The 27,612-nt window shown below is 40.1% G+C and overlaps 1 protein-coding gene across 3 annotated transcripts in view; it reads left to right on the plus strand.

Annotated features, from left to right (window-relative positions):
* pde3a (phosphodiesterase 3A, cGMP-inhibited) overlaps positions 1 to 27,612 on the plus strand; it is a 331,968-nt gene that overhangs the window by 167,013 nt on the left and 137,343 nt on the right. For all 3 annotated transcript variants that reach the window (XM_039769763.1, XM_039769764.1, XM_039769765.1), the window contains exons 2-3: positions 14,177 to 14,437; positions 19,644 to 19,801. In XM_039769763.1, coding sequence (XP_039625697.1) covers positions 14,177 to 14,437; positions 19,644 to 19,801 — 419 coding nt within the window. The remainder of the gene's footprint in view (positions 1 to 14,176; positions 14,438 to 19,643; positions 19,802 to 27,612) is intronic.

Raw genomic sequence — 27,612 nt, forward strand, 5'->3', positions numbered from 1 at the left:
AAAGCTAACTCCCGCTAAAAAGGTTTTTGTATCCACTGAGGCATAAGGCAGTGTGTGATATTTGTCATATGTATACTGTCACTTTCTGTGATGTCATCAGCATGGTAAGCACGGTCCCATGACTGTATTAAAGCTGTTGGATAAATAAAAGTGGAAGTCAAAATCATCTTTGTGATTTGACTTTAAAACAAGAAATAAACCCTATAAATTGAATCATCTACTCGAAAACCCCCAAGCTGACAAAATCACATGTATAAAAATGGTTCAATACTACTAATAAAATAAATTTTAAATTGTTGTAAATATCATAAATATGTGGTGGGCTGCTGCCCTGCCCATGGTTTGTTTCCTTCCTTGCACCCTGTGTTGGCTGGGATTGGCTCCCGCAGACCCCCGTGACCCTGTTGTTAGGATTTAGCGGGTTGGGTAATGGATGGATGGATGTCACAAATATATATTTACTCTTTATAATGACAGAGCTTGGCTTTACAATACAATGGATGAAGATTTGCTTAGGGTATCTCTCAACAATCAATAGAAATGGTACCATACCATTTTCTAAACTCACTTAATCCTGATGTTTTTCGAAATTTGATGAATGGAGGCTTATCTGAGAAAAAACAAATATATGCCCTTTTTATTAGTTTAATTTTAATGAAGCATTTAGGAAGTTGTCTTATAGGTATACAGTTTCTCTTCCATACTACCTCTCTGATCTGTGCCATTTTTTGAGTTAACCTTTATTGATTCGGCTGATGCCTTTATCCAAGGCGACTTACAACATTTATGATACAACTGGTTACATTTCTTTAGGTTTTTCCTATTGTAGGATAGGCAGGTCAAATGACTTGCTCAGTGTCTGTAGTGGAATTAGAACTCACAACCTGAGGCTGTGAAGTCCGATGACTTAACCACTACACCAGACTTTTCTTGAGTATGAGTGTACTGTATACTATTAGGGGAAACATTCATTCTCAAAGGCACGTGTCCTGTTATATTTTGCTGCTGTTATTTGTATTCTTGTGTACATTATATAATGTCTTTTAATGGTGTGTCTCATAATAAGTAGCATATAAAATGATTAATTGACAACTTAAATTTATTGCCAGAACAATGTCATTTGAATGATATATTTGGTGAAGCTAATACAAATAAGATCAATGCAAACATGTTGTATATGAACAATAGTAACTATTTTCCCAACATCCTACAATCATTGCAACACCAACATATCCAGATCTATTCATCAGAATATTGAATGTGACTCATAAGGTCAAAATCATAAAGTGATGCATCTCACAGTTTGTGGTTAAAGATATAAAATGTGGTGGTCCTGACCTTCACTCTGCATAGATGTTTTATCAAACAGATAGAGTAAACAAAGGATGGGCATGGTTGAATGGTTTGAATAAGATCATAATGGCTTTATGTTTCAGTCAACAAAGCTAGAGTGAATCTGCAATAGGGATGTGGAGATTAAGGATAATCTCTATAGCAAGACTATCATGCCAAACTGTGGTGGATGAGGTGAAGACATCTATAGGAATGGATCTAGTTATACTTCAAATTGTTGTCTTTAGCTTCACTGTGACTTGTTGGCATAGTGTCTGTGTGCAGGAAGTGTCTTCATAAAAATGCAAGCTTTGCTTCATTTGATGTTACATCCTTAATTGGAAAATAAATGACAAATAAAAAGAAATCATGTTTAAAGAGAAAGGAGTGATGGTATTCTAAATAGTATGAAGTTGAGCAGGTTAATTCAGATAGCATCATGCTGGTAAAGTGTTAGAAATTTTCCCCCCAACCATGCAACAAGGCAAAACAATTTGGTAATCAGTACCTTGATAGCAAAAGTATGTTACATGTTATTAAAGTAAATGACAGATCTGCAGCAATTGAGCTCTTCATAATGAATGAAACCTCTGGGCTTTGAAAATGACAAATGGTTTCAGGTATGAAAAAATCATTAATATGATCAGACTCTAAACCATTTTACTTTTTGCAAAATTTCGGACGTCACTGTCTTCCTGTTTTGACCAAGTTATGGCTTTGAGCCTGAAAAATAAAAAAGGCACACTGAACATTATGAAAACATTTGCAACCAGCAAGGTTCCAGTGCCTGGCAACTATCAAAAGGGGTATAGTATTTACAGTGCATGGTTCCTTAAAAATAATGGGTGCTGTTCTAAGGCCTGTTTAAGGGTCCCATGGTGGAGGAAAATAAAATGCTGGCAGATATACTTTTTAGTGTTTTTTCTTAATTTTAGGAAAATACATCTTTGCCTGCCTGAGGTGCTGACTTGAAGCCATGGTCATATTTATTTTGATCAAAAATTTAACTTCTTGTTCACAGAGGTCATGTATTACTGCTCAATATATTTTAGGGTAAGCAACTGCAACTAAAAAAGATCTAGAAGAGCAGTGGCAATGACTGAGAAATCTGAAGGAAAGGTGGAGACAATGTGAAGGCAGAAATCCAGAAGATTCAAGAGTATATTTTGAAAAGTTAACTGCAAGATACTAATTGGCATCAAGAATGAAAGAGTTTCAGTGAGATGAGATGTGCAAGCCAGGTTTTTAAACAAAGATCCCTGGAAGAGCAATAAAGTGACAGAGAAATATGAAGTAAAGATGGAGTCACTATGCAGACAGAAACCCAGAAGACGTCCAGAAGATACAAGAGCACATTTTGAGAGGATAGGAAACTGCCCAAAGGGGAAAACACAGCACTCTTTATATAGCATATAAAATGCTTCTTTGCATAGCAAATAGATTAAATTATTGGGCTTAGTTAGCCTCTGTGACTTGTTCATACCACAAAAGGGGGTAATGCTTCATAATATCAGCATAGGACAACCAGATGGAAGCCTGCCCTTTTAAGATAACAGTATGAGTAAAAGTGAAGGACTGGCCAGTTAGTGTCTTTAAGCAATTTGCTTTTCTGTAGAGTTCCTATAACTTTATGACGCAGTGCATGTCCTTCAGCTTTGCCCTCTGCTTTCTAGGCTGTAGCTGTTTCCCAGGTTGGTAGCTTCCTTCTACCGTCGTTTACACTGACGACGCTGGTGTGTTCAACAGATTGATCCGCCTTAATCCAGCAATGGCCAGACCACAAAGTATATTGTTAAGTGCTTTAGATTTAGTTTCATTCTTCCAGTTTTGGAGCTGTGGGATCTGATTAGAACGGATTGCATTTAAGGAGGAATGATAACCTAGCTTGTGTCTTGTTTGCAAAACGCAAAGGGGACAACGTGTGTGCAGTAGAAGGTTAGTGTCACTCAATCTCTCCAGTGTTCATGCTTGGTCTGAGTCTGCTGTTTCAGTGATTATACTTAAAGTATAAGCTACTAATTTAGGCAGTGATCATTCTTCCTGTCTCTTGTTTGAGTAAAATTAAAAGCCTTGTGATTAAATTAAAAAAGGGATTGACTAAACTTTACTCTAATTTCATGGACAATAAACCCCAGGGCCCTTCTTACTTATCCTCATATTCTTAGCATTACAGAGAGCACAGTTTGGCTAACCTAGTTAGTCTCTTTGTGTCTGAGCATTCATTATATGTGGAGGACATGTCCTTGAGGTTTTTATCAACTTTTCCATCTTCCTCCTAAACCAAAACACACTTGATTAAGTCGATATTGATATTACAACAGTTTCACATCTTTAAACCATGCACATTAAAGAATTACAGTAGGGCTGTGCTGGCGTGCATCTATACAAAAGAAAAAAATACATGCAATACAATTTCATGTGATAAAAGAAAGTGATTGCCTGAAACATTCTTCTAATTTATCATTTCATGGCTGATTCAGTTTACTTGTCCCTGAAGTATTTAGAGTAAATCTTACTATTGGCTACCAGATATTATTCTACATTGGAACAAAGATGACAAGTTGAGAATGGCATAACATTTTAACAGGATTAGAGTTTATAAGAAAAAGAGTGAGAAGGGAAAAATGCTCTAGTACTCTTATTCTGCCTATTTTTTTTTTTTTTAAAAAAGAGCTTCACTTTATTTGCATATCATTATATTACTGAGAATGGTCTTCAGAAAGAGATCAGTTGCCCCTCACTTCAAATCAGTCGTGCTGAATGTTGCCCTCTGTCAACTTGCTGTGAATGAAGCATGTATGTTAAAGGGACAGAAAGAACTTGTACAGCTGCCACAAATGCATGTTTATATCAGATGTGTAGTGTATATACTATCACTATACACCTTTGTGTGCATACTGTCCATTTTTTAATAGCAAATGTAAAGGCCACATCTGATGCCAGGCTTATGGGACAGATGGACATGCCAGCACACAAATCTCTAGATTGATTTAGAGTTGTCAAAAAACCTAGTAGCATGTCTTTGGAGTTTGGAAGAATAAATTACATAAACAAAGAGTTCAAGCTACAAATCAAGTCATGGACTGATGATATTGTGTTTCTAACTTAGTTTTTCTTTTTTTTTTTATGCAAAATTAACTTTCACCTGTTTTATACTTTGTGGGTGAATAGTAAAACAGCTTTTCCCTATATTGTATATACAAGGTGTAGGCTATACATAAAAATCTGTCTGGCCTCATTGAGGCCACTCCCATGATATTTTCAATTTCCTGTTTATGTGCTTACTGATAATTCCAGACGTAACTATTTAACAATGTTTTACCAAAAGCCATGTGTTTTGCACATTTTGAACAAGGAACTGCTGTTGTACAGCAGTGGTCATGTTATGTCAGAAACATCTTTCCATCCTACATGAAAACATGAGATTAAGAGCTTTTCTCAGTCACTAGTATAATGTACACAAGATCACAAGTTTGCTCAGTTGTTAGTCGTGTACCCCAGAGCCCCGTCTTAGGCTCCCTACTGTTTATTATTTACCTCCTGCTTCTTGATCATATGTTTGGGAAATCTGATATTCGTTTCTACTGTTATGCTGATTAAACTTAGCTTTATCTGTCTACTAAGCCTGATTCCACTCTTCCACCCAAGATAAATCATGGTTGTCTGCTAACTTTCTCAGATTAAACAGTGATAAAACAGAGGCTCTTCTGGTAGGAACTAAAACTGTTTGGCCAAACATGACAATATTTCTCTGACTATTGATAATTGCCTAATCTCTTCTTCCTCTCAGGTTAACAGTTTAGATGTCATTCTCGATACTACATTAAAAGTTGAAGCACACATTAATAATATTATTCAGTCTGCATATTTCCATCTACATAATATTAGCCATCTATGCCCATTTCTTACAGCTAATAGCACTGCTATTCTTGAATATGCTCTGGTTATATCTTGTACTGATTATTGTAATTCTATCCTCTTTCGTCGTCTTCACAAACTCCTCTACAAACTCCAACTGGTTCAGAATGCTGCTGCTCGTATCATTACCAGAAACCCTTGCACAGAACACACCTGCCCTTTAGGAACTTCACTGGCTCCCTGTTAAATACCACATTGATTTTAAGATTTTGCTTTTTACTTTCAAGACCCTTCACATTGCTGGCACTTCCATATCACTCTAATCTTCCTCATATCTCTACTCCTTCCTGTACTCTTAGATCTTCCTCCTCTATTAATCTTATTATACCTCCTTCTGCACCTACCTACCATGGGGTTTAGAGCTTTCAGTCAACTTGCCCCTCGTCTCTGGAACTCTCTCCCCCAATACATTCATAATATTGAATTTCTTCCTACATTTAAATCACACCTTTAAACATATCTCTTTAAACGTTTGCTTAGTTTGATATAAATTTTAGTTGCAATGTTTAATTTTAAAGTTATATTAACATTGGTTTTATTGTAGCTGCATTTATTTTATACTGTGATTATTTCTACATGAGGTTTATTCTGAGTAATCCACCTTTCCTCCCAATGATGTACAGTTAATGTTAATTTGTAACTTTTATTTGGCCCAGTGTGAATGGTTCAGTGAGTGTGCAATGTAAGACGATGGTGCTTCAACATGTTGTGACCCTTTGGAAAGAAACAGATTTGCAAAATAAATCTATTATATTTTAGACAGTGCAGTTTCTGATTGCCTTTTGCATGCCAGTTTGCTCACAGTTATATAGCGAGCCATTGGCTAAGGCATACACCCATGGTTTATGGGTCATTATCTTCAACCACTGAACTACAAAGTTTCTGAAAAACAACTGAACAACTGAAGAAGCAAGTTTTTTTGCTCAGTGACTCCATAACTGAGATGTATGTGGCCCTGCAATTCTAACATTTCTGGTTCTTGAATTTCTGTATGTATGGTAAAGAATAATGAATATATCTTTGGAGCTTAAGGTTAATCACATTGACCTGAGTTGCTGTATAAGGGTTTTATAGCTTTTGATTTGGAACATACAGTATAAAGTTAGCCTTAAAACATTTTTTTATTATTATAAGTGTATATTTTATGTTATTTCCAGTGAGTAATTTATACTGTCACAAAAAAGAAGGCTCCAGTCTTTGTTCAGGCTATCTATTGCAATATGTCAGCATGCAAGGATGTAACTGTCTAATACATTGATTTATTTTTTGCTTTGGGAGCTATTTTTAAATGCTTATATTTTATTCATTAAGCTTGCTGTTAGTTTCTAATCATGTGCAAAATGATTTCGGGTCATTCATAGTTCTTTATGAATTTTGCAGATCAAAGTAGTGATAGTGGCCAGAATGCCTAAAAAGTGAATATTTTGTCATCAAGGTCTGCCCTAACTAGACAGTAACACAGCAATATTCTGCTTTTTATTTCCTGAAAGCTTTAAATAGAGTATTTTTTTTTCATTTGGAATTTGTGATTATGATTTTTAGCTTTTCTTATATAATCCAAAAACAATACGTAAAAGCATTAAAAATCAACAATACTGCATAGTCAGTGGTACCAATCTGTTTTATCCATTAGGAATGGTGACTGTGATTGATGTCATTATTTCAAAATGAAAAATTTGTTCATCCATTTTTAAAACATGCCAGCCAAATAGGTCATGGAGAGCAATAGCTTGCCATTGTAGTATCGGGCAGGTGCTCATAAGGTATACATTCACACTCACCCTGGTCCACTTTAGACTGCACATCTTTGTAATGTGAAAGGATAAATGGAGTACCCAAAGAAAAAGGAATTACGAAAATGAGCAAACGTCATATAGGCAGTACTAACCACTGGACACCATATCAATGTTATTTTAAGAAATAAAAATTAAAAATCCTACTTAATCTATCAGACTCCAGCAGTATTACTGACAGTTTATTGCTCAATAATGATTTGTTTCAGCTTGTAGTTTCAACTAAAACTATTTTAAAAGCTCAGTCAGTGTAGTGGTGTAGTGTTTAGAATTTGTGCCTCACAGTTCTAAGAGTCTGGGCTTGAATTCCAGTCTTACCTCTGTCTATGTATATGAAGTTTGCATTTTCTCCCTGCCCCAATGACGTCTGTTCTCTCCACACCCAAAAGGTGCTTAATAATAGGAGATTCTAAAATGGCCCAGTGAGTGTGTCTTGTGATAGAATGGCAACCATACAGAATTATTTCCTACCTTGCACTTATTAATTTAACCAGGATGGGATTCAGACTTCTGCAATGCTGAAATGGTTTCTGTGTGTTTGATAATGTATATATTGGTGGTTTATATTATATGTTTTATGAATATATTGGCTGCATTATTATAAGCAATCATTTCTGGCCACATGTGCAAACTGGATGTTATGCTGATTGAACAAAAGGAAAAACCAGTAGGATTACTTGTTGCATTTTTTTTTTTTGCCATTGTTAGATACAACAGCAGTACATTGCATGAAATAATGGAGCTTTTATAGGTTTATCTGGGTCTTGCCTGCTATAGTTTATGGGAGGACACTGAAAATGACTGACTTTTAAGCTGGCTCCATTACTTTAGATACTCTTGACTTGTATTTATTTTTTCTTTTTGAAGTCAATGCTTCCTTTTTGGCTTGTTATATTGCATATAATCTTATTGCAATTTCTGCCCTGAAATGCGGATATCTACACTTTACCAAAACAATGTTTTCCTTTAAATAAGGCATCCGTAGTTGACTTGGCCTGGAACTAGCAAAAAAAAGCAATTACTTAAGGACAGTACCATGAACAGGCACGGCTTAGTCTTAAAGCCTTTCATGAATCATTTACTTGTGTTCCATACTGCTTCACCTTATCTTTTTATTTCCAATCACATTTTTATTAAAACAAAGAAATGACACAAAGATGGAAAAATTGCGAGATGATTTTAACATTCATATTGTAAATTGATTGTGACTGAGGAGATCACAAACTGCCTCCGACAAGCCTCCTCTGCTTTTGGCCACCTCCACAAGCATGTCTCCAGAATAATCTCTGCATGACAACCAATGTCCAGATCTATCACTCAGTGTGTTTATCAATGCTCATGTATAGATGTGAGTCTTTGACTGCCTACTGCAAGCAAATCCATATCTTAGAAGCATTACACATCAGCTGCCTTAGCTCGCTCGCTAAAATTCTGGAACCCTGCGAGGTTATGCTGTTCGGCCATGTTTTCTTGTTTTCTACTTGACTGGGCATGGTAAACGTAATGGATGAGTCTTGGCTTCCTCAGAATATCCTATGCTGAGAACTTGCCAAAGGATTGCAACCTCAGGCTGACCCAAGGAAATTCTGGAAGGACCATTTTGAAGTGCTATGTCGAGGCCTCTTCTATGCCACATGTGCAGCTCAAGACACTTGGTGGGAATCATGCTCTTTGGAGATGGGCTATCATCGAACGTGCCCGTCACTTTGAACAGCAATAGGCCCCATCAACAAGAAGAAAAGAGAACTGTAAGACATCTCTATTGTTACCAATCTTTTGTGACCGGGAAGCAAATCCCCTGTCCATTGTATCCTTGCTTTGCATTTCCCAATTTGGGCTGCTCTATCACCAGCATACACATGGGAGTGGGAATGACAGAGATGGACAAATGATTGGATAGCATCATCATCAAATTGACAGACTACCATGATAATAACCTGAGTGTATTTAGCATTGAGATTAAATCATCATCATCTACCTCAGTCAGGGATGAGAGACAGAAAGAAGGTTAGGAAAGTTCCAGGAGAACAGAAGAAAAGGGTCATTTTAGAGCAGATATTGAAAATTTGTGTTGTCTGTGAATCTAATTTTACCTTATCTCCCTGTAAAGTATTACTGTTTCAGATTACTTCGCACGTTTGTCTACAACTGCCCTTTGTCCTTCTGGTGTACCCTTCATCCAGCTAGTCCCAGACCACATCCTAGCTTTCTTTGGTTTGAAGTTGGTTTCCCAGCAGATTGCTGCCAGGTTTTGTTGTCCACGACATGCAACTGAAATAATTGCAATCTTTCAGTGTGTGAAATTTTGCATATGGAGTCTCCTGGAGTAGTAGATGGCAAAGAAACATACTATACAGAAGTGGACTACATTCCACTTAATCACTCAGTCGAAGTGAGCTGGGGGCTTGGCCCCCAAGTACTGTAAAAAAAAACTTCCATACACATGTCCAAACTATTCATTCATGTGACTAAAATCCTTATTAAAATAAACTTAATTAAAACTCAATTAAAACTTAATAAAAAGAAGCTAAATGTTTTGAAAGAGGTGAACACTATGCTGAACTGAAGAAGCTTGTCTAATGCCACAAAATTGTTGCTGAAGGAACATTTGTACTTATCTGTTTGGACAAATTACCAGGACATTAGGAGCCTAGTCAAAAATAGAAGAATAAGTCATAGCTTTAAAGCGACTTAATATTGCTTTGTGAAGGATTTTAAATCACTTAATAATTGGCAGCACTTGTCTGCAAAATCCCTAAATAACTGTTATTAAGTGAATACAGCATCCATGTGGATTAAGTAGTCAGGGGATTGAAATATTTAGCAATGGAAAGTAACAGCCTGACATTTGGCTTCTTGCAACTGTTTTTTTTTTTTTAAATAGCATGCAGGAAATAGCACATTTTCTTTATTTAGATATAAATCCACCTATTTTCTTAACCCTTTTTTTCATTATATGGTTGCAGGAATTCTGGCTACGAGCCCATTGCAGGGCATACTTACCAACGCAATCACAGCGGACAGTTTAGGTCACCAGCCAACCTAACATGCATGTCTTTGATATGTTGGAGGTAAACCGGGGTCCCCAAAGGAAAGGGACTTTTTTTTTTAAGTGAACTCACTACTGAGTTGATCGTTAGAAATCAAGGCTATTAGCACTTCATATTAAAATCATTATAGACAGATTTTAGTGAGAAAATCTTTTTAGTCCACTCAATCCCAAGATTATTCATGTATACCAAGGCATAGAACATCCCACATTAATAATATTGTTTGTGAAGAATTTGGGAACAAGCAAAAATGTTGTATCTTAAATAGTGGTAATATTTAATGAAGGTAAAAAAGCAGCTACATGAAAGTCACAGAAGGCAATAAAGTAAGTACCAAAAGGGAACACCTATCAAGCAGTATATCCCATAGATACTATTCTGGGTTAAACATGATCCAAAAGTCAAAGGTACTGCATATTTAACATACAGTGTTTCTGCTTTCACAGCTTATCTATCCAGTAAATATTTGGTATTTTTTTCTTCTATTTATTGACTGGAAAAATTAGTTTATTTTTTCATTAATATTCTGATGGACAGATTCTGTTGATTAACTCCATTTCAGGGAAAAATATTGCATGAAACCAAATAACTCTAAACAGTCTTGCATTATGACCAAATATCTATAAAGGTTCAATGCGAGATAGTGAGGTTTATGTTTAAAAACTTATGTATATTCACAGTAGTTCAGGAGTTAGCTCTGCTAGTTCACAGCTTAAAGGACTTGGGTTGGAACATCTTTCCCAGTCACTGTCTCGCCATAGCATACATGCTCACCACTGTGTTTATGAGAGAGTTCTGACTGCTCAACCAATTAGAAATATTGACCTTGTGGACCACCAGGGCACCCGACACAGACAGGCAGACATGTGTTTACCAAACAACACACCTTTTATTTACAGTTCCCAGCAAAAAATAGCTCACAGGGCAAAGCACAACACAGTTACTTTCCTTCTTCTCTTCCTTCTTTTCTTATGCTGCCTCCACTCCTCTCCCAGCAAGCTTCATCCACCTCCTCCCAACTCTGGCTCCCTGAATGGAGTGGCGCAGCTCCTCTTATTCAGGTCCCAGGAGTTTCCAGGTGGTTCATCAGTATTACCTGTAATCACTCCCAGGTCCATTATAGGGCTCTGCAGGTCCCCTTGGCAGCCCCCACAGAACCCAACAGGGCTGCACCAAACTCCAGCTCCCGGCATTCCCTGTAGAATTCCATGGTGCCACAGCCGCCCAGGAGGGCTGCCCTCTAGTGTCCCAGGGGAGATATTGCCTCACCAATGCTCTCTCTCCTTTTCCTTCCACTCCGTTGGCATCCCAGCCAAGTAATGGCAGTGGCCACCTGTCACAACCTCTAAAAATAAGTAAGGAAAATAATATAGACATCAACACTTATATGTTGTCTCATTGTATGTCACAAACAAAAGGTATATTGTGATGTTGAGAAACCTGATGTGATGTTCTTTTAGAATTATACACAAACCAGATATGTAAGCGCTCAAATGCAAAACACATTAGAAAAACAGATTGTGGATGATGGACATTGCTTAGTTAGCCTTATTATTTGTAAACCAAATGTTTAACAAGATATTTGTAAGTAAAAGCCTCTGAAATGATTTCTGACTAGTTAAGTACAATTTCTACATTCACCATGATTTGCCAAAAGTGCCAGTTGAAGCCCATTTGGAGCTGCGGGCTGGTTTGACGGATGTTGCTCCTTGTTGTCTGTATTGGGTAGTCAGTATTAGATTTCAGCAACTTGTGTTGATATTCTCAGTGTCCGGAGCACACACTCCTTCAGTAGTACAAACGACACCCCTTTGTGTTTACAGTGTACTGAGGACTTTAAGGAGGGTGTGTCCCTTGGTGTACAGGGCGTACGCACTTTTACTTTCATAAACGATGGCCAGCGGGTAACAACACCCACTTGGTATTCTCAAATAATCAGAGTTTGATGGCCTTGGTAGCAGCCTACATCGATGAATTGCTTGAACAGCTGTGTTTGGCAGGGTTGAGCATTGCCAAATGGTATATGTTGTCAAGGAAAGCCTGGCAGGCATAATAAATGCAGAGACCAAACCAAAGTGCAAGACATCCTAGTGGCAAATGTGAGTGGTGTTAATATGTGCATTTTGGTCAAAATTCTTTTTACTGTTTACTTACTGTCACAGAGCAACTTACTGTATTTTTCTGCTAAGGTACTTTGTGTGTTAGTGTAGGGGTAAATCAAGTTGATCACTTAAGTCAATTAGTTAAAGGAAAAGTTTTATTGTAAGTGAAGAATTGGAAATAAAAAAAAGAATTTGACTTTATTAATGTTATTATAGGAATACTTTGTCTTGCAGGAAACATGTATTCAGAAAATCTTTGGGTTTCATATACTAGTATATTGTACTGTACCTCTTGATGTTAATAAACATTGATATAGACTGGTTAAACAATTCATTCAGGGCTAAGCAATGAGTCAGAGTGGCATTTAAACTTGCCACCTTGTGTTCCCAAGTCCAGCTTCTTATCCACACTGCCTGTCTGATTTAAGTCAATATTCCACTTACTTCTGAAACAGTCAGAGGGTGCAAAAGAAATCAATTTTCATTGTTTACTTTAAAGTCAGTCAGTCAGTCATTTTCCAACCCGCTACAGTATATCCTAACACAGGATGGGCTTGTAATGCAAGAGGACTTGTATTATAATAATTCAAAACTAAGTAAACTTTAGTTTTGCTAAAATCCTTTCTCTATGTATTGTAATAAATCCATTACAGTAAAGTAACAGACCTTCTTTTTAAGCCCCAACATTTAGGTTAGCTAACTAGTTCATGAGTGCAAGCTCTGGTAAGAGAATAAGCTGTTGTGATTGCCAGAAGTGAGCCATTCCAGGGTTACAGTATTTTAACACATTCACTATTACTTGACTTGATCTCTGGAAATCTTTAATAAACTTTGTTTGGTGTATTAAGTATAGATGATAAAAAGAGTGGATGTGCTTAGAATCATCAACTCATTTTACTAAACTTTAACAAACTAAGTAAGGTACATTAGACCTAGAAGATCTCCATATTAACCTTTTTCAAATTGAAAATACAACATAAAAAAAGCCTGAATTTTAATTCTTCAAAGCTAAATATTTATTCATTGAAACCTTGGCTAGCACCAGAATCATTTTTTTGAAGACCAGCCCAGTCACTGCGTGGAGTTTACATATTCTGTCCATGTCTGCTTGTGTGTTTCTCCAGGTATTCTGATTTTCCTTCTTTAACCCCAAAAAGCGCTAGTTGGATTAATTGAAAAATTCAAATAAACCCCAGACAAGTGAGTGCTGATGTAGGCTTGAGAATGTCCTGTCGAGGGGTTGGTACCTGCGTTGTGTTCACTGCTACTGGTATAGGCCGTAACATATGTGATCCTGAATTTGACTGAGTGGGTTTTGATAATGAAAAGTTTTTGTAGATGGGTGTACATCGAAAACTTCAGGCTTGGATAACGGAGAGCTGCAACTGTCAATAACAGGCTTGTAAGTGGCAGTAAGATGAGGTCAGATCTGCTCAGAGGTTTGTATTTAAAGTCATTAATATTTGGATATAGAAGGTTCAGCTTGTAATAACCACAAATGGAACATGCCTAGAAGACATTTGATTCCTTGTTTGAAGTCACCTGCATTCAGGTTCATTCATCATTAAGATATTGGTATAATTTCCCTTTTGGGATAATAATATATAATCTGGCCATCTATTGCATTTTGATAGAATTTGGTATTTAAACAAATCTATTTAGCTGTGCCATAAACATGCTCAGCTCTAGGTGGGGAATAGTTTAATATGCTATGAGAAGTGTATATGGCTCCTTTTAACCAGTATCATATAAAAATGATAATTGATATGAAATGCTATCCAACAGTCCTAGAGATTTCCTAATAAATTTGTTAGAGGGGGCCAAATACTATCTTTTTTGATGATTTACTGAATAAACAAGAAGGCAATTAGTTGGATCCTTCCAATAATGGCTTTATATTTCATTAAATAAGTACATCATCAGACCTCTAATTCAGCATACTCTTGCCTCTCGTGACTGTGTTTCTCTTTCTCCTTTTCAGCCCTCAGGAACCAGTGTTGTTGTTGATATTGCAGTGATGGGTGAGGCCCATGGACTGATCACAGACCTCCTGGCTGATCCTTCACTTCCACCTAATACCTGCACATCTCTGAGGGCTGTCAGCAATCTTCTGAGCACACAATTGACCTTTCAGCCCATCCATCGTCCCCGCATCAACCCACTAGTGTCCTTCAGTGAGAATTACGTCCACTCTGACTCAGAAGATGGGCCAGAAAAAGGGGAGAAATTAGCCATACCCAAGGTATGAATCTAGTTTATTTACAAAATTGTTAGTAAGTAAAGCATGTAATTATATGACAGTAGTTTATGTAAAACATAGGCATTGGGTGTAAAAAAAGGTACTTTCATCATTGTTTTTGTTCAGCATTTTCCATTTCTTTCTGCCTTTATCTGATGTTTGACACTGTTTATATTGCTTGACAAATGTTCCTCGGTTATAATTGTGTTTTTCCTTCTCAGCTTTTATAATTTCTCTCATCAAGTTTTCCTCTACAAAGACAGTTATTCTTTCTTTCTAGAATAGTGTTGTAAAGCTTTCTACCCTTGCATGATGCATGATTATTGAAAGATGTTCTAAATAACTTCTATTTTCTTTTGTCTACAATGGTCATGTCTGAAAGCCTTTTTGCTGTCAAGTTCTTAACTTTGAGCAAGGACTACCAGGAGAGATGCATTAAACACTGCAAGCAAAATATACAACATTAAGATCAATGAACAAAATACAGTGCATCCAGAAAGTATTCACAGCGCATCACATTTCCACATTTTGTTATGTTACAGCCTTATTCCAAAATGGATTAAATTAATTTTTTTTCCTCAGAATTCTACACACAACACCCCATAATGACAACATGAAAAAAGTTTACCTGAGGTTTTTGCAAATTTATTAAAAATAAAACAAATGAGAAATCACATGTACATAATTATTCACAGCCTTTGCCATGAAGCTCAAAACTGAGCTCAGGTGCATCCTGTTTCCCCTGATCATCCTTGAGATGTTTCTGCAGCTTAATTGGAGTCCACCTGTGGTAAATTCAGTTGATTGGACATGATTTGGAAAGGCACACACCTATCTATATAAGGTCCCACAGTTGACAGTTCATGTGAGAGCACAAACGAAGCATGAAGTCAAAGGAATTATCTGTAGACCTCCAAGACAGGATTGTCTCGAGGCACAAATCAGGGGAAGGTTACAGAAAAAAATTCTGCTGCTTTGAAGGTCCCAATGAGCACAGTGGCCTCCATCATCCGTAAGTGGAAGAAGTTCGAAACCACCAGGACTCTTCCTAGAGCTGGCCGGCCATCTAAACTGAGCGATCAGGGGAGTAGGGCCTTAGTCAGCGAGGTGACCAAGAACCCGATGCTCACTCTGTCAGAACTCCAGTGGTCCTCTGTGGAGAGAGGAGAACCTTCCAGAAGGACAACCATCTCTGCAGCAATCCGCCAATCAGGCCTGTATGGTAGAGTGGCCAGACAGAAGCCACTCCTTAGTAAAAGGCACATGGCAGCCCGCCTGGATTTTGCCAAAAGGCACCTGAAGGACTCTGACCATGAGAAACAAAATGCTCTGGTCTGATGGGACAAGAATTGAACTCTTTGGTGTGAATGCCAGGCGTCACCTTTGGAGGAAACCAGGCAGCGCTTATCACCAGACCAATACCATCCCTACAATGAAGCATGATGGTGGCAGCATCATGCTGTGGGGATGTTTTTCAGCGGCAGGAACTGGGAGCCTAGTCAGGATAAAGGGAAAGATGACTGCAGCAATGTACAGAGACATCCTGGATGAAAACCTGCTCCAGAGCACTCTTGACCTCAGACTGGGGCGACAGTTCATCTTTCAGCAGGACAACGACCCTAAGCACACAGCCAAGATATCAATGGAGTGGCTTCAGGACAACTGTTTCAATGTCCTTGAGTGGCTCAGCCAGAGCCCATACTTGAATCCGATTGAACATCTCTGGAGAGATCTTAAAATGGCTGTGCACCGGCGCTTCCCATCCAATCTGATGTAGCTTTAGAGATGCTGCAAAGTGGAATGGGCAAAACTGGCCAAGGATAGGTGTGCCAAGCTTGTGGCATCATATTCAAAAAGACTTCTGGCTGTAATTGCTGCCAAAGGTCCATCGACAAAGTATTGAGCAAAAGCTGTGAATACTTATGTACATGTGCTTTCTCAGTTTTTTTATTTTGAATAAATTTACAAAAACCTCAAGTAAACGTTTTGTCAAACGTTGTCATTATGGGGTGTTGTGTGTAGAATTCTGAGGAAAAAATGAATTTAATCCATTTTGGAATAAGGCTGTAACATAACAAAAAGTGATGCGCTGTGAATACTTTCTGGATACACTGTATAAATGATAGATACTTTATTAATCCCCAAGGGGAAATTCACATACTTCAGCAGATACATACTGATAAAAACAATATTAATTAAAGAGCAATAAAAAAAAAACAGTGCAAGTTAAAAAAAAAAAATGGAAGGTGGAGAGTGCAAGGCAGGTATAACAGTCTATAATCTTGAATTGTGTTAACGTTTACCCCCCAGGGTGTAACTGAAGAGTCGCATATTGTGGGGGAGGAACAGTCTCCTCAGTCTGTCAGTGGAGCAGGACAGTGACAGCAGTCTGTCACTGAAGATGCTCTTCTGTCTGGAGATGATACTGTTTAGTGGATGCAGTGGATTGTCCATGATTGACAGGAGCCTGCTCAGCGCCCGTTGCTCTGCCACAGATGTCAAACTGTCCAGCTCCGTGCCTACAAGAGAGCCTGTCTTTCTCACCAGTTTGTCCAGGCATGAGGCATCCCTCTTATTTATGCTGCCGCCCCAGCACACCACCCCGTCAAAGAGAGCGCTTGCCACAACCGTCCGATAGAACATCTGTAGCATCTTATTGCAGATTTTGAAGGACTCCAGCCTTCTAAGGAAGTATAGTCGGCTCTGTCCTTTCTTGTACAGCGCATCAGTGTTGGCAGTCCAGTCCAATTTATCATCCACCTGCACTCCCAGATATTTATAGGTCTGCACTCTCTGCACACAATCATCTCTGATGATCGCGAGGTCCATGAGGGGCCTGGACCTCCTAAAATCCACCACTAGTTCCTTGGTTTTGCTGGTGTTCAGTTGTACGTGGTTTGGGTCGCACCATTTAATAAAGTCCTTGATTAGGTTCCTATACTCCTCCTCCTCCTGCCCATTCCTGATGCAACCCATTATAGCAGTGTCGTCAGCAAACTTTTGCATGTGGCAGGTCTCCGAGTTGTATTGGAAGTCCGATGTATATAGGCTGAACAGGACTGGAGAAAGCACAGTCCCCTGCGGCGCTCCTGTGCTGCTGACCACAATGTCAGACCTGCAGTTCCTGAGACGCACGTCTGTCTGTAAGATAGTTCACGATCCATGTAACCAGGTATGAATCTAATCCCATCTCTGTCAGCTTGTCCCTAAGGAGCAGAGGTTGGATGGTGTTGAAGGAGCTAGAGAAGTCCAGAAACATAATTCTTACTGCACCAGTGCCTCTGTCCAAGTGTAGCATGTAGATGATGGCATCCTCCGCTCCCACCATCTCCTGGTATGCGAACTGCAGAGGGTCGAGGGTGTGACGGACCTGTGGCCTCAGGTGTTGAAGCAGCAGCCGCTCCATGGTCTTCATCACATCTGATGTCAGTGCGACAGGCCTGAAGTCATTCAGCTCACCAGGACGTGATGCCTTTGGGACTGGGGTGATGCAAAATGTTTTCCAAAGCCTCAGGACTCTCCCCTGTTCCAGGCTCAGGTTGAAGGTAAATGTTCAATAGTTTGTAGCAAGGTTACCAATGTGGAAGAAACATTTCTCTCTATTATAAAAAAACATCCTGGAGAGAAACACAAGGGCGTCGAGACGTGATCTTCACATTAAGATCATGGAAGACATTTAAAAGAAACCGTGAGGTGAAAGAGATTGGCCACAGAGCATTCCACGGGGACCGTAAACATGAGACTTTGTGCCAAGAGATTGACCCAGGACCGTCTCTCGCTGACGATTCTTGCAAGACACGCCCTACTTACAACCACTATCAAATAAGACCACGGGCAGCAAAACACTCAGTCGTGTAAAGGCTTTGAGCACACACAGATCCAGGGCTGTCAGTGCATATAAAGCGTATAAGGACAGTACATTATAAATGAAACGTCAACTATTAAGCGAAGAATAAAGCAGCAAGGAGAAAAGAGACTCAAAAGCATTGGAGAAAAAAAGAGCAAAAAAGAATAATCTAGGTGCAAATTCAGAAAATAAGGAAAGTAATTATAAGCCCGGAACAAGTGGAAATGGAAAAAAAAAAGCACGTCCAATCCAGCTCAGAATTAAAAGACAAAGTAGAACTTCATAAAGACGTTCACAAACATTGGTGCTATACACAGGCAGAGCAGGTTAGAGATTATGAAAGCAGTGGAATTCAAAAGGCTCAAAAAGAACGTTGAAGCAATACACATGTGGAGAAAGTTAAAAGATATGAAAGTTGGAAAATTAGAAAGTATGAAAAAAAAAGTAAAGATCACAGTAGCACAACAAATTGCCTCATTTAACTATGCACCTGTCTAACTTTGGTTTTGCACAATAATCACTGCACTCTTGCACCTTTAGACTTAATTCTACTTTATTCACATAATTTTACTTATTTATTGTGTTCTACTGTACTGTTATCTTTTAATCTATGACTTTTTTTTTAATCTAACTGATATTCTTCTAACTTTGCACAATTTTTGATAAGTGGATCAGGATGCATTTCAATGCCTGTTGTCCTGTATAACTATGCAGGTGACAAATAAAGAATCTTGAATCTTGAGAATTTCAAAAACAGAGTTTACCACACATGCATTTATTGGTTACTTTGTAAAAAAAATTATTAACTGCTGATAATGTAGATCATTTTGTCTGTGCTGAAATTCCAAACAGAAACCTATCCTTAATTATGGTACAAAGTCATTAAACACATGTCTCACTGACCTCATTAAAAAGATTCAGCATATTGGGACTCGCAAGATTCCAAATATTGTTTTTACAGAAGTTCTGAAATAAAAGTGAAACTAATGAAATAGCAACAATTTAAAGAAACAAAATCTTAAAAGTGTGTATCTGGAAAACCAAACACGGGGGTTGGCGAGCGAAGTGAGCAGGGGGCAAAGCCCCCTAGTAGATAAAAAGTACAATAGTAACAGCATAGGCTGTGTAGGGCATTTTATTGGACCATATAATTTTTATTCATTGCACAGTAGGCCACAGCTGGTACTCTTTGTACCTTTTGACTAGCAAAGTTTTAATTTACAATATAGTTATGATAAGAGGCATATTGCAGCCTGTCCGAGGCTAATCACAATAAAGCAAATGTGATGGATTGCAGAATGAGAAAAATGAATTTTTCAACTCTGTCCTTCTAACCACAGTGTTGTTGACTTCTATTTCCAGCGCCTCAGGAGAAGTCTCCCACCTGGTTTGCTAAGACGTATTTCATCCACCTGGACTACTACAACTTCAGCTACTGGCTTGCCTACCATTGAGCCAGGACCAGTGAGACGAGATCGTAGTGGCAGCATCAAACCTGTCCATGAGGTGTCCTCCTGCAGGTAAAAAGAAGCAGCATATCCATTAATGTTTAATAAATATATTACATGTTCTATGGTGACATACACTGTACTATTTTGCACAATGAAGGATTTCAATATTTACATTTAATAGATATAGCAAGAGTTACTGGTCCTTCATTTTTATCAGCAGACAGCTTGCTTTGAGCCTAGTAGTTTTACCTGTCACACCCAACTAAAATCCCAGATGCCCTTCTAAATACAATATATAGGTAACAAATAGCACACAGGAGTGGTCCTGTTACCCCATTTTCTTGCAGTACATCTACCAAAATATGCTGAGGGGCACATTCATATGCTTTTTCCAAAACTACAAAACATACAATACATTGACTGCGTAATCATACTTCCATGTAAACTCTAGCAAACTTGGCCAGGAGAAGAGCTAGTATACTGTTTCTCAACCAGTATCCTATGTTCTACCGTTCAAAGGAGTGTCCCCTCTAGCATCATGGCATAGACCTTTCCTGGGAGGCAGAGGTTTGTATTCTGCCTGTAGAGGACCATTATGCCAGACTGCCAGTCCAAGGGTACTTTACTCCCCTTCCGCCACCCACTCTATCTCATGAATTTACACTGTTTTCAATGTCTCAATTTGGATCTCAATTTGGACACCCATCTCAAGTAGCCTCACCACCATAGAGTCCTTGGTGACCTTTATGCACAGTGACCCCAGCAAAATTAATTGGATTCCCCCACTGGATGTGTCTAGTGCTACCTCCTGTCTCTAGTGCTAGCATGTCAGATGGGTTGAGGAGATTGTCAAAGTGTCTGGATTAGATTAGATAAAAGTTTATTTGTTCCAAAGGGGGAAATTTTGCTTTTTACAGAAGCTGTTTAAATAAATTAGTACATAAATAGGCAGATAAGTAAGTAAGTAAATAAATATACACACATTTTAATCTGAACGAAGAAGAAAATTAAAAAGAAAAAACTTCTGACTTGGGTGCTGCAGTCACCGTGAGGCATTATTCAGAGGAATTGTTTCTTCCTCTGCTCGACAATTTCTTCAAAAGAGGTTAGCACCTCCTAGTCCCTGGTTAACAAAGTCTGGGCAAGGCTACACCTTCCCTTTCTGAGGCATCAAACAGTTTGCCAGAACACCTTCAACGACATTCAATAGTTTTTCTCAATGATCTTTCCACACTCTTGCTATGCTCAAGCCTTTGCTTCCATAGCCACTTTTGTAGGAGCCCTCTTAGCCTTTCGGTGCTTCTCAACAGAGTCAGGAGAACCCAAAGAAAATATTCCCCTGAAGGACACTTTAAATCCTAAAGCTTCCCTTATCTCTGGTGTCAACCATAAGGTCCAAGGGTTGCCGTCACAAGGTACCCCAAAGGCCTTAAGATTACAGCTTTTACCACCTGCTTCCACAATTGAGGTCTTAAATATAGTTCATTTAGACTCCATACCCCTGTTCTGATTCTGCATATGTGAGAAGTTTTCTTGGAGGTAGGAGTTGAACTAATTCCAAATGGAAACCACAGCCCATGTTCCAAGGAAATCCTAACTGCCCCTCTAGACTTCCCCATTCTATCTGGCCTAATTCCATCACTTCATACTCAACTTACCACCAAGTACTGATCATTTGACAGCACTGCTTCCTCTCATCTGAGTGTCAAAAACCGATGATCTCAAGTCAGACAAAATAACTATAAAGTCTGTCAATGACCTTTGCCCAAGGTGTCCTGAGACCATGTAAACTTAAGAGCCTTCTTGTGTTCAAACATAGTGTTTGTTATGAACAATCCATGACTAACACAGAAATTCAATAATGACTCATCTATTCTGGATCAAATCGAGCAGACCATTCCTGACAATTATGCACTTCCAGGTATCTCAGTCATTCCTGACATGACTGTTGAAGTCGCATAGTAAGACTACTGAGTCAGTGGTGGCTCTATCTCTAAGAAGAATGAATACTGCAAATAGATATTTGGTGCATAATCATAAAGTCATAACTTTCCTTTCTGTGACTATTAGCTTCTCTGAGGCAAATCCGGAGTGTCTGGATAGGTTCTGAGTATCTCCATAACTGCCAGAGGGCTTTTACACATTGGAAATCCAGAGCAGGAGAGTGACTACCCCTGATTAAGAAGTTTGCTTCCAGAACCCTTGCTATGTGTGGATGTGATTCCAGCTCTATCTAGTTGGTACTTTTCCACCTCCCATGCTAGCTTTAAACTCATTCCCCATCAGAGTGGTAATGTTTCAAATTCACAAAGCCAGGGTGTAGTTTGTCTTGGGCATTCCTGTCAGTAAACTATCATTGCACCCAACACTCACCTTTTTTATTGCAGTTGGTTAGCTCACAAGACAGCTCCATATTACTGTTTCGGGCTAAGCCCAGCCAGGTTATGAGTTGCTCAACCACCATACACTAACCGGCAAACAACACCCCCAGGTGTGGCTCATAATTCCTCAAAATGTGTAAAATCATGGAAAGGTGCTTATATTATGGCATCAGTCTTGTGCTGAGAGCACAAAAGTATGAGCTTTGCATGTAGCTCTAGTCTGGGTAGGCAGTATGAAATTTTTCATAAATCTTAATAAAAATATTTACAGGTAGTTTAATATCCACAGTGTAGGTTCTTCATACACGCCCTGAAATGCTATTTGGGATTTAGATAGCTTTAATGTATCATTACTCATTCCTAAATGTTATACATTTAAAAATATTTTAATTGGTTTAGCAAAGACTGGGATAGTCATAATTTAGTGTACAATCTTTTAAACATTTTATACGACATTACAGCAAGCCTGGAAGTCAGAGAATAGGATTTCTTTTGCAACTGGATAGGAAGCCCTCAGAAATGAAGAAATATTTCTTAAAGAAAAGGAGATCCCCAGTTAGTGAGAGAGGCAACCAGCTCATGTTTTCTATGATTGTTTGTTTTAGGCCAGAAAAGAGTAGTCTGCCACTATGGGATATAAAGCACAGTGTGTTTGTTATTGTCGGCTTTGTAATAGGCAAGATTATTTCCCAAGGATCTATTGATGGCAAAACCATATATGAAATACAGGGGAATGGGAGTGTCCAATATGTCCACTTGTCTAAAGACCTCAGAAATGAATCCCAACATGGGGTGCAAAAGATAACCCTGCTATGAGCATATGAGCTTGTAGTTGTATAACAATAGATAATGCCTTGTCCATTCACAGTATAATTCTCTGTTTATCATTAAATCACTTCCACAAGGTTCTGTGAAGATATGAACTAGAATGGAGTGATATATTGTAGTGATGGATGGCACTAATGTCCACGGAGGCTCTGCAACGCTGCAGCTAAATTTAAACAGTTAATTATGATTTCATTTATGTTGTATTTTAAAACATTTTTTGTATTTAATGTTGGTTTACAGCTTTTGGTAATGGGAGTGTTTTATTTAAAGTTTATAGTGGGGGTTGGAGTTTGCCTACCCCCACTAACCGATGCTGCCTGGTGTATGAGTCTGGGTTTTAGGACTAAAGAAGAGAACTGAAGTTGAATATTGCCATTTTGTAGTGATCATGTTACTTGAATGTATAACTCTACCAGTATTAAATGAAAAAGTGTTTTTTTTTTATACATTGAGTGTGTCTGTGTCACACTGGTGTCAGAAGTGGGGCACGTTTTTTTTATTTGAACGAAGTGACATTGAAATGGACGACTCAAGCAAGAAAGCACAATACTTGTGAGAGAGGCAAGACAAGGAGATTACAAAAAGATGGCCAGATTAGAAGCACTAGGCTGGGGAGCAAAATCCAGTGTCAATGGGAGCAAAACCACGTCTGGCGCCGACATTCTCGGGACTGTCTTAAGCAACTGGCGACACACCAGCACACCCTAAAGTGAAAGTGGACCTCTATGATGACACTGCTCCGTAGGAACCCTATTTCGTTCAGTTTCCAGCTGGCAGCCCGGCACAATGAATGGAATTCCAAAGAGATTGCAGTACCTCTTGCTTTGGTACTGGAAGGTCACACTCGCAAAGTGCTAGTGGAGCTCAGACCCAATGAATGTGGAAACCTCAACTAACTCACCATTGCTCTACAGCAGTGCTTTGGCCATTGCATCTCCAGTGAGAAGATGAGAGACAGGCTAGCAAGTCGACGGTGCAAGGATGGAGAGACCATTGGAGCAGTCGCAGCAGATATTCGGCATTATGCCCACCTAGGATATTTCTTTTTCCACCTCGGCTCAAGAAGAATTAACGCTACCTGCTTTCCTGCATGCCTTAGCACCTGAGAAGCTCCGCCTTCAAATATGTCTCTCTGCTCTTCACTCGCTCTCCCAGGCTGTCTCCAAAGCTGAGCATGTGGAGGACATTCTAAGAATGACCGCTAGACAGCCACCCTGCAGCCGTCAAGTTGGCGTTACATCTGAGTGCGAAGAAGGGCTGTACACACCAGAAGCCAGTGCTCAAGCGGCAGTGCCCAATAGGAAAAAGGTTACCAGATGCCTTCACCACACGAGAAGACGTGGTAAGCCCGGTGACTGCAGGAATACCACAGAAACAATCGCTGTAATGTTGGGAAACTTCCAACAGATGGCATAATGAGGGCAACGCCATCTCCATCAGCTAGTCCCCTCACTATACAGCAAGTGTGGCACCTCTGAGACACACTAGAACTCTATCTTCCATGTTACCTGGAAAGTGGTAAATGCTGTGGAGTTATGGACACAGGCTTGGCCATTTCTCTTGTGCGCCCAGGTATACTGCCTCACACAGAATGCAGTCAGCCTGGTGGGTGGATGCCAACAAATGTCAGCTGGAGCACTGACAGAAATGAGAGGGAGGCAAGTCCTGGCTTTTTGGTGGCAGGGGAATAGAGTAGAGCACGAGTTTTGGCTGGTGGACAAGACAAATGCATACTAGGATTAGACTTCCTTATTGCAATAGAAGCCTGCTTAAATGTCTGTAAAGGAGTGTTGATTGTAAAAGAGCATTCTACCCAGCTGTGGCATGGAAGACACAAGTTGACAAAACCCACTTAACTCTCCAGTCACCACCAACTGCCCCTGGCACTGTTCACAGCCACTACCTAGATGAAACGGCTACAGCCTCCCACTTATCAACGTCAGCTCAGGGTATCCACCAGCCACAGTGTGCTGCAGTGCCGCCAGCTGCAAGTTTGGATCATTGATGGCAGACATTGAGCACACCGCCAGCCTGCCAATCCCCACCATCAGCTTCAGATGCCAGTCAACTGCAGCCAGCTGTAGTGCCGCCAACAGAGCAGTCAAAGCCAACACCCTAAGGTGCCTGCCAACTACTGGCCACCATGTTATTGGGAATCGGCACATGTCCTGGCCTCTGCCCCACCTTTGAAGAACTCCATAGTCACAGCAAAGCTTTGTCCAGGAATTTGCCAACATCTGCTCCGCAGGGGACAAAGACTGTGGCCGCCCCAGCTTGGTATAGCACACGTACTTGTATAATCAAGCTCCGCCCACATTGCCTGCCTTTTGCCAAATGTGAAGCAGAAGCCCAGCATCTGCAAGAAATAGTGGAGGCTGGTATCGTTGAACCTTCTGACAGTCCATGGGCAGCGCCAGTTGTATTACCCTAGAAAAAAGATGGCAGTTGGTGCTTCTGTGTAGACTACAGGCAGCTTAATAATGTTACCAGGAAGGATGCTTACTCAATTCCATGCATTGATGATGCATTTGATCAAATTGACAGTTCCCTGAGGTTTTGCTAACTGGATATGAGAAGTGGGTACTGGCAGGTGGAACTATCACCAGAGTCTAGGTCGAAAACAGCCTTCTCCTTCGGTGAGGATCTGTGGCAATTCAAAGTAATGCCATTTGGTTTGTGCAACGCCCCCTCCACCTTTGAGTGCCTAATGGAGAGGGTTCTTGCTGACGTTCCCCAAAGTAAGTGCATAGTCTACCTGGATGACCTTCTCGTCCACTCTCCAATGTTTGAAGGAGCCATCCGGAATCTGAGAGAGGTATTCTTGGCTATTCAAAAAGCTGGCTTGTATCTGCACCCTAAAAAGTGTGACTTGCACCAATAGAAGGTTCAGTTCCTTGGCCACATTGTGTGGCCCAACAGAATAGCCACTGAACCCACCAAGGTCACTGCTGTTCTGTTCAGTTCCCTGTAACATCAATGAAGTGAAAAGCTTCCTGGACCTTGTTTCATACTACTGCCATTTTGTTCAAGGCTCTGCCACCATTGCAGCACCCCTGCAACTTTTGACCCATAAAAACCAGCCTTTCCAGTGGGACAATGAGTGCAATGCTGCCTTTGAGGCATTGAAAAAATCTCTTCTGAGTTCTCCAGTCCTGGCCTACCCAAATCCCAAACAACCCTTCATTGTGGATGTGGATGCCAGTAATGTTGGAATTGGTGCAGTGTTATCCTAGGCCAGACCCGAGGGTGAGCGGGTCATAGCCTACTACAGCCGAGCATTGTCTGCACCTGAACGCAACTATTGTGTAGCCAGAAGGGAGCACCTGGAAGTCATCAGTGCCCTAAATATCCAATCTTATTTGTATTAATCAAGGTTCCTGTTATGCACTGACCATGCTTCTCTAACCTGGCTGCTAAGTTTGATGGAACCCGAGGGCCAAATGGATAGGTGGCTTGAGAAGCTCCAAGGGTTTGATTTTCAAGTAAAGCACAGAGTGAGATGCCAACATGCCAACACCGACGCTGTGTCCCGCTGCCCTTGTGCAGCAACTGACTGCCATCACTGCTCACGGCTGGAAGGAGGTGAACCGCTTTTGACCACTGCATCTTGTCTCCAACCTGATGAAGGATCCACACTGGTAGCACTGGACCCAGCTGAAGTAGGCAGATCACAAGCTGCAGATCCAGTGCTTTCAAAAGTTTGACAGTGAGTTGAGTCTGGAAGCACACCAGATCATGGTGTACTGTCACAGATGAGTACCACTGCAAAGGCCTACAACTCTCAGCTTAACAGCCTTGCACTACACAACAATATCTTATATCGCAGATGGGTACAGCCTTTCTGTGGAGCAAGGCTCTGGCAGCTTGTGGTTCCTCCATCACTCCAAAAGACTGCTCTCCAGGCGGTCCATGGCCTGGTGGGCACAGAGCACATTTTGGAGTGGCAAAGATCCTGCAGCGACTGCATACAAAATTTTACTGGGTTGGCTGCCGAAAGGACGTTGAGCTGTATGTGGGGACTTGAACCATTTGCACTGCCTACAAAGGGCCATCAGATCACTCCCACACCCCTTTGCAACAATACCAGGCAGGGGTACTCATGAAAAGTGTTGGTGTAGACATCCTTGGCACGTTCCCATGCACTGAGAATGAAAACCTCTATGTGATTGTCGCCATCAACATCACCAAATGGCCACCGGCTTTTCCAGTCCCTGACTAGAGTGCCACTATAACAGCTGAAAAGCTGCTATCTGAAAGGTTTTGCTGTTTTGGGGTACCGGAAGAACACCATAGTGATCAGGAGAGAAATTTCGAAGCTCGGCTGTTCAAAGAGGCCAGCCAGCTAATGGGAATGCACAAGGCCAGAACCACACCCCTACATCCACAATGTGATGGGTTGGTGGAACGCTTCCACTGAGCTTTAACCACCTAACTGTCTATGCTCTTGTCCACCCACTTACAGGACTGGGTCCAACGTCTACCACTCGTTTTATGGGTTTACTGCTCGGCCGTTCACGAGTCGACCAGATGCACCCCATCAGCCCTAATGTGTCGTCGTGAACTCCGTACTCCAGTTGACCTAGTCTTTGGGCGGCCTCCTGAAGAAGAGATTCACCTTGGTTCACCTTTTCTGGAGTATCTGACCCAGCTCCCAGATAGGTTGGAGCAATT

This window comes from Polypterus senegalus, chromosome 11, assembly GCF_016835505.1.
Source record: "Polypterus senegalus isolate Bchr_013 chromosome 11, ASM1683550v1, whole genome shotgun sequence".
Lineage (NCBI taxonomy): Eukaryota > Metazoa > Chordata > Cladistia > Polypteriformes > Polypteridae > Polypterus > Polypterus senegalus.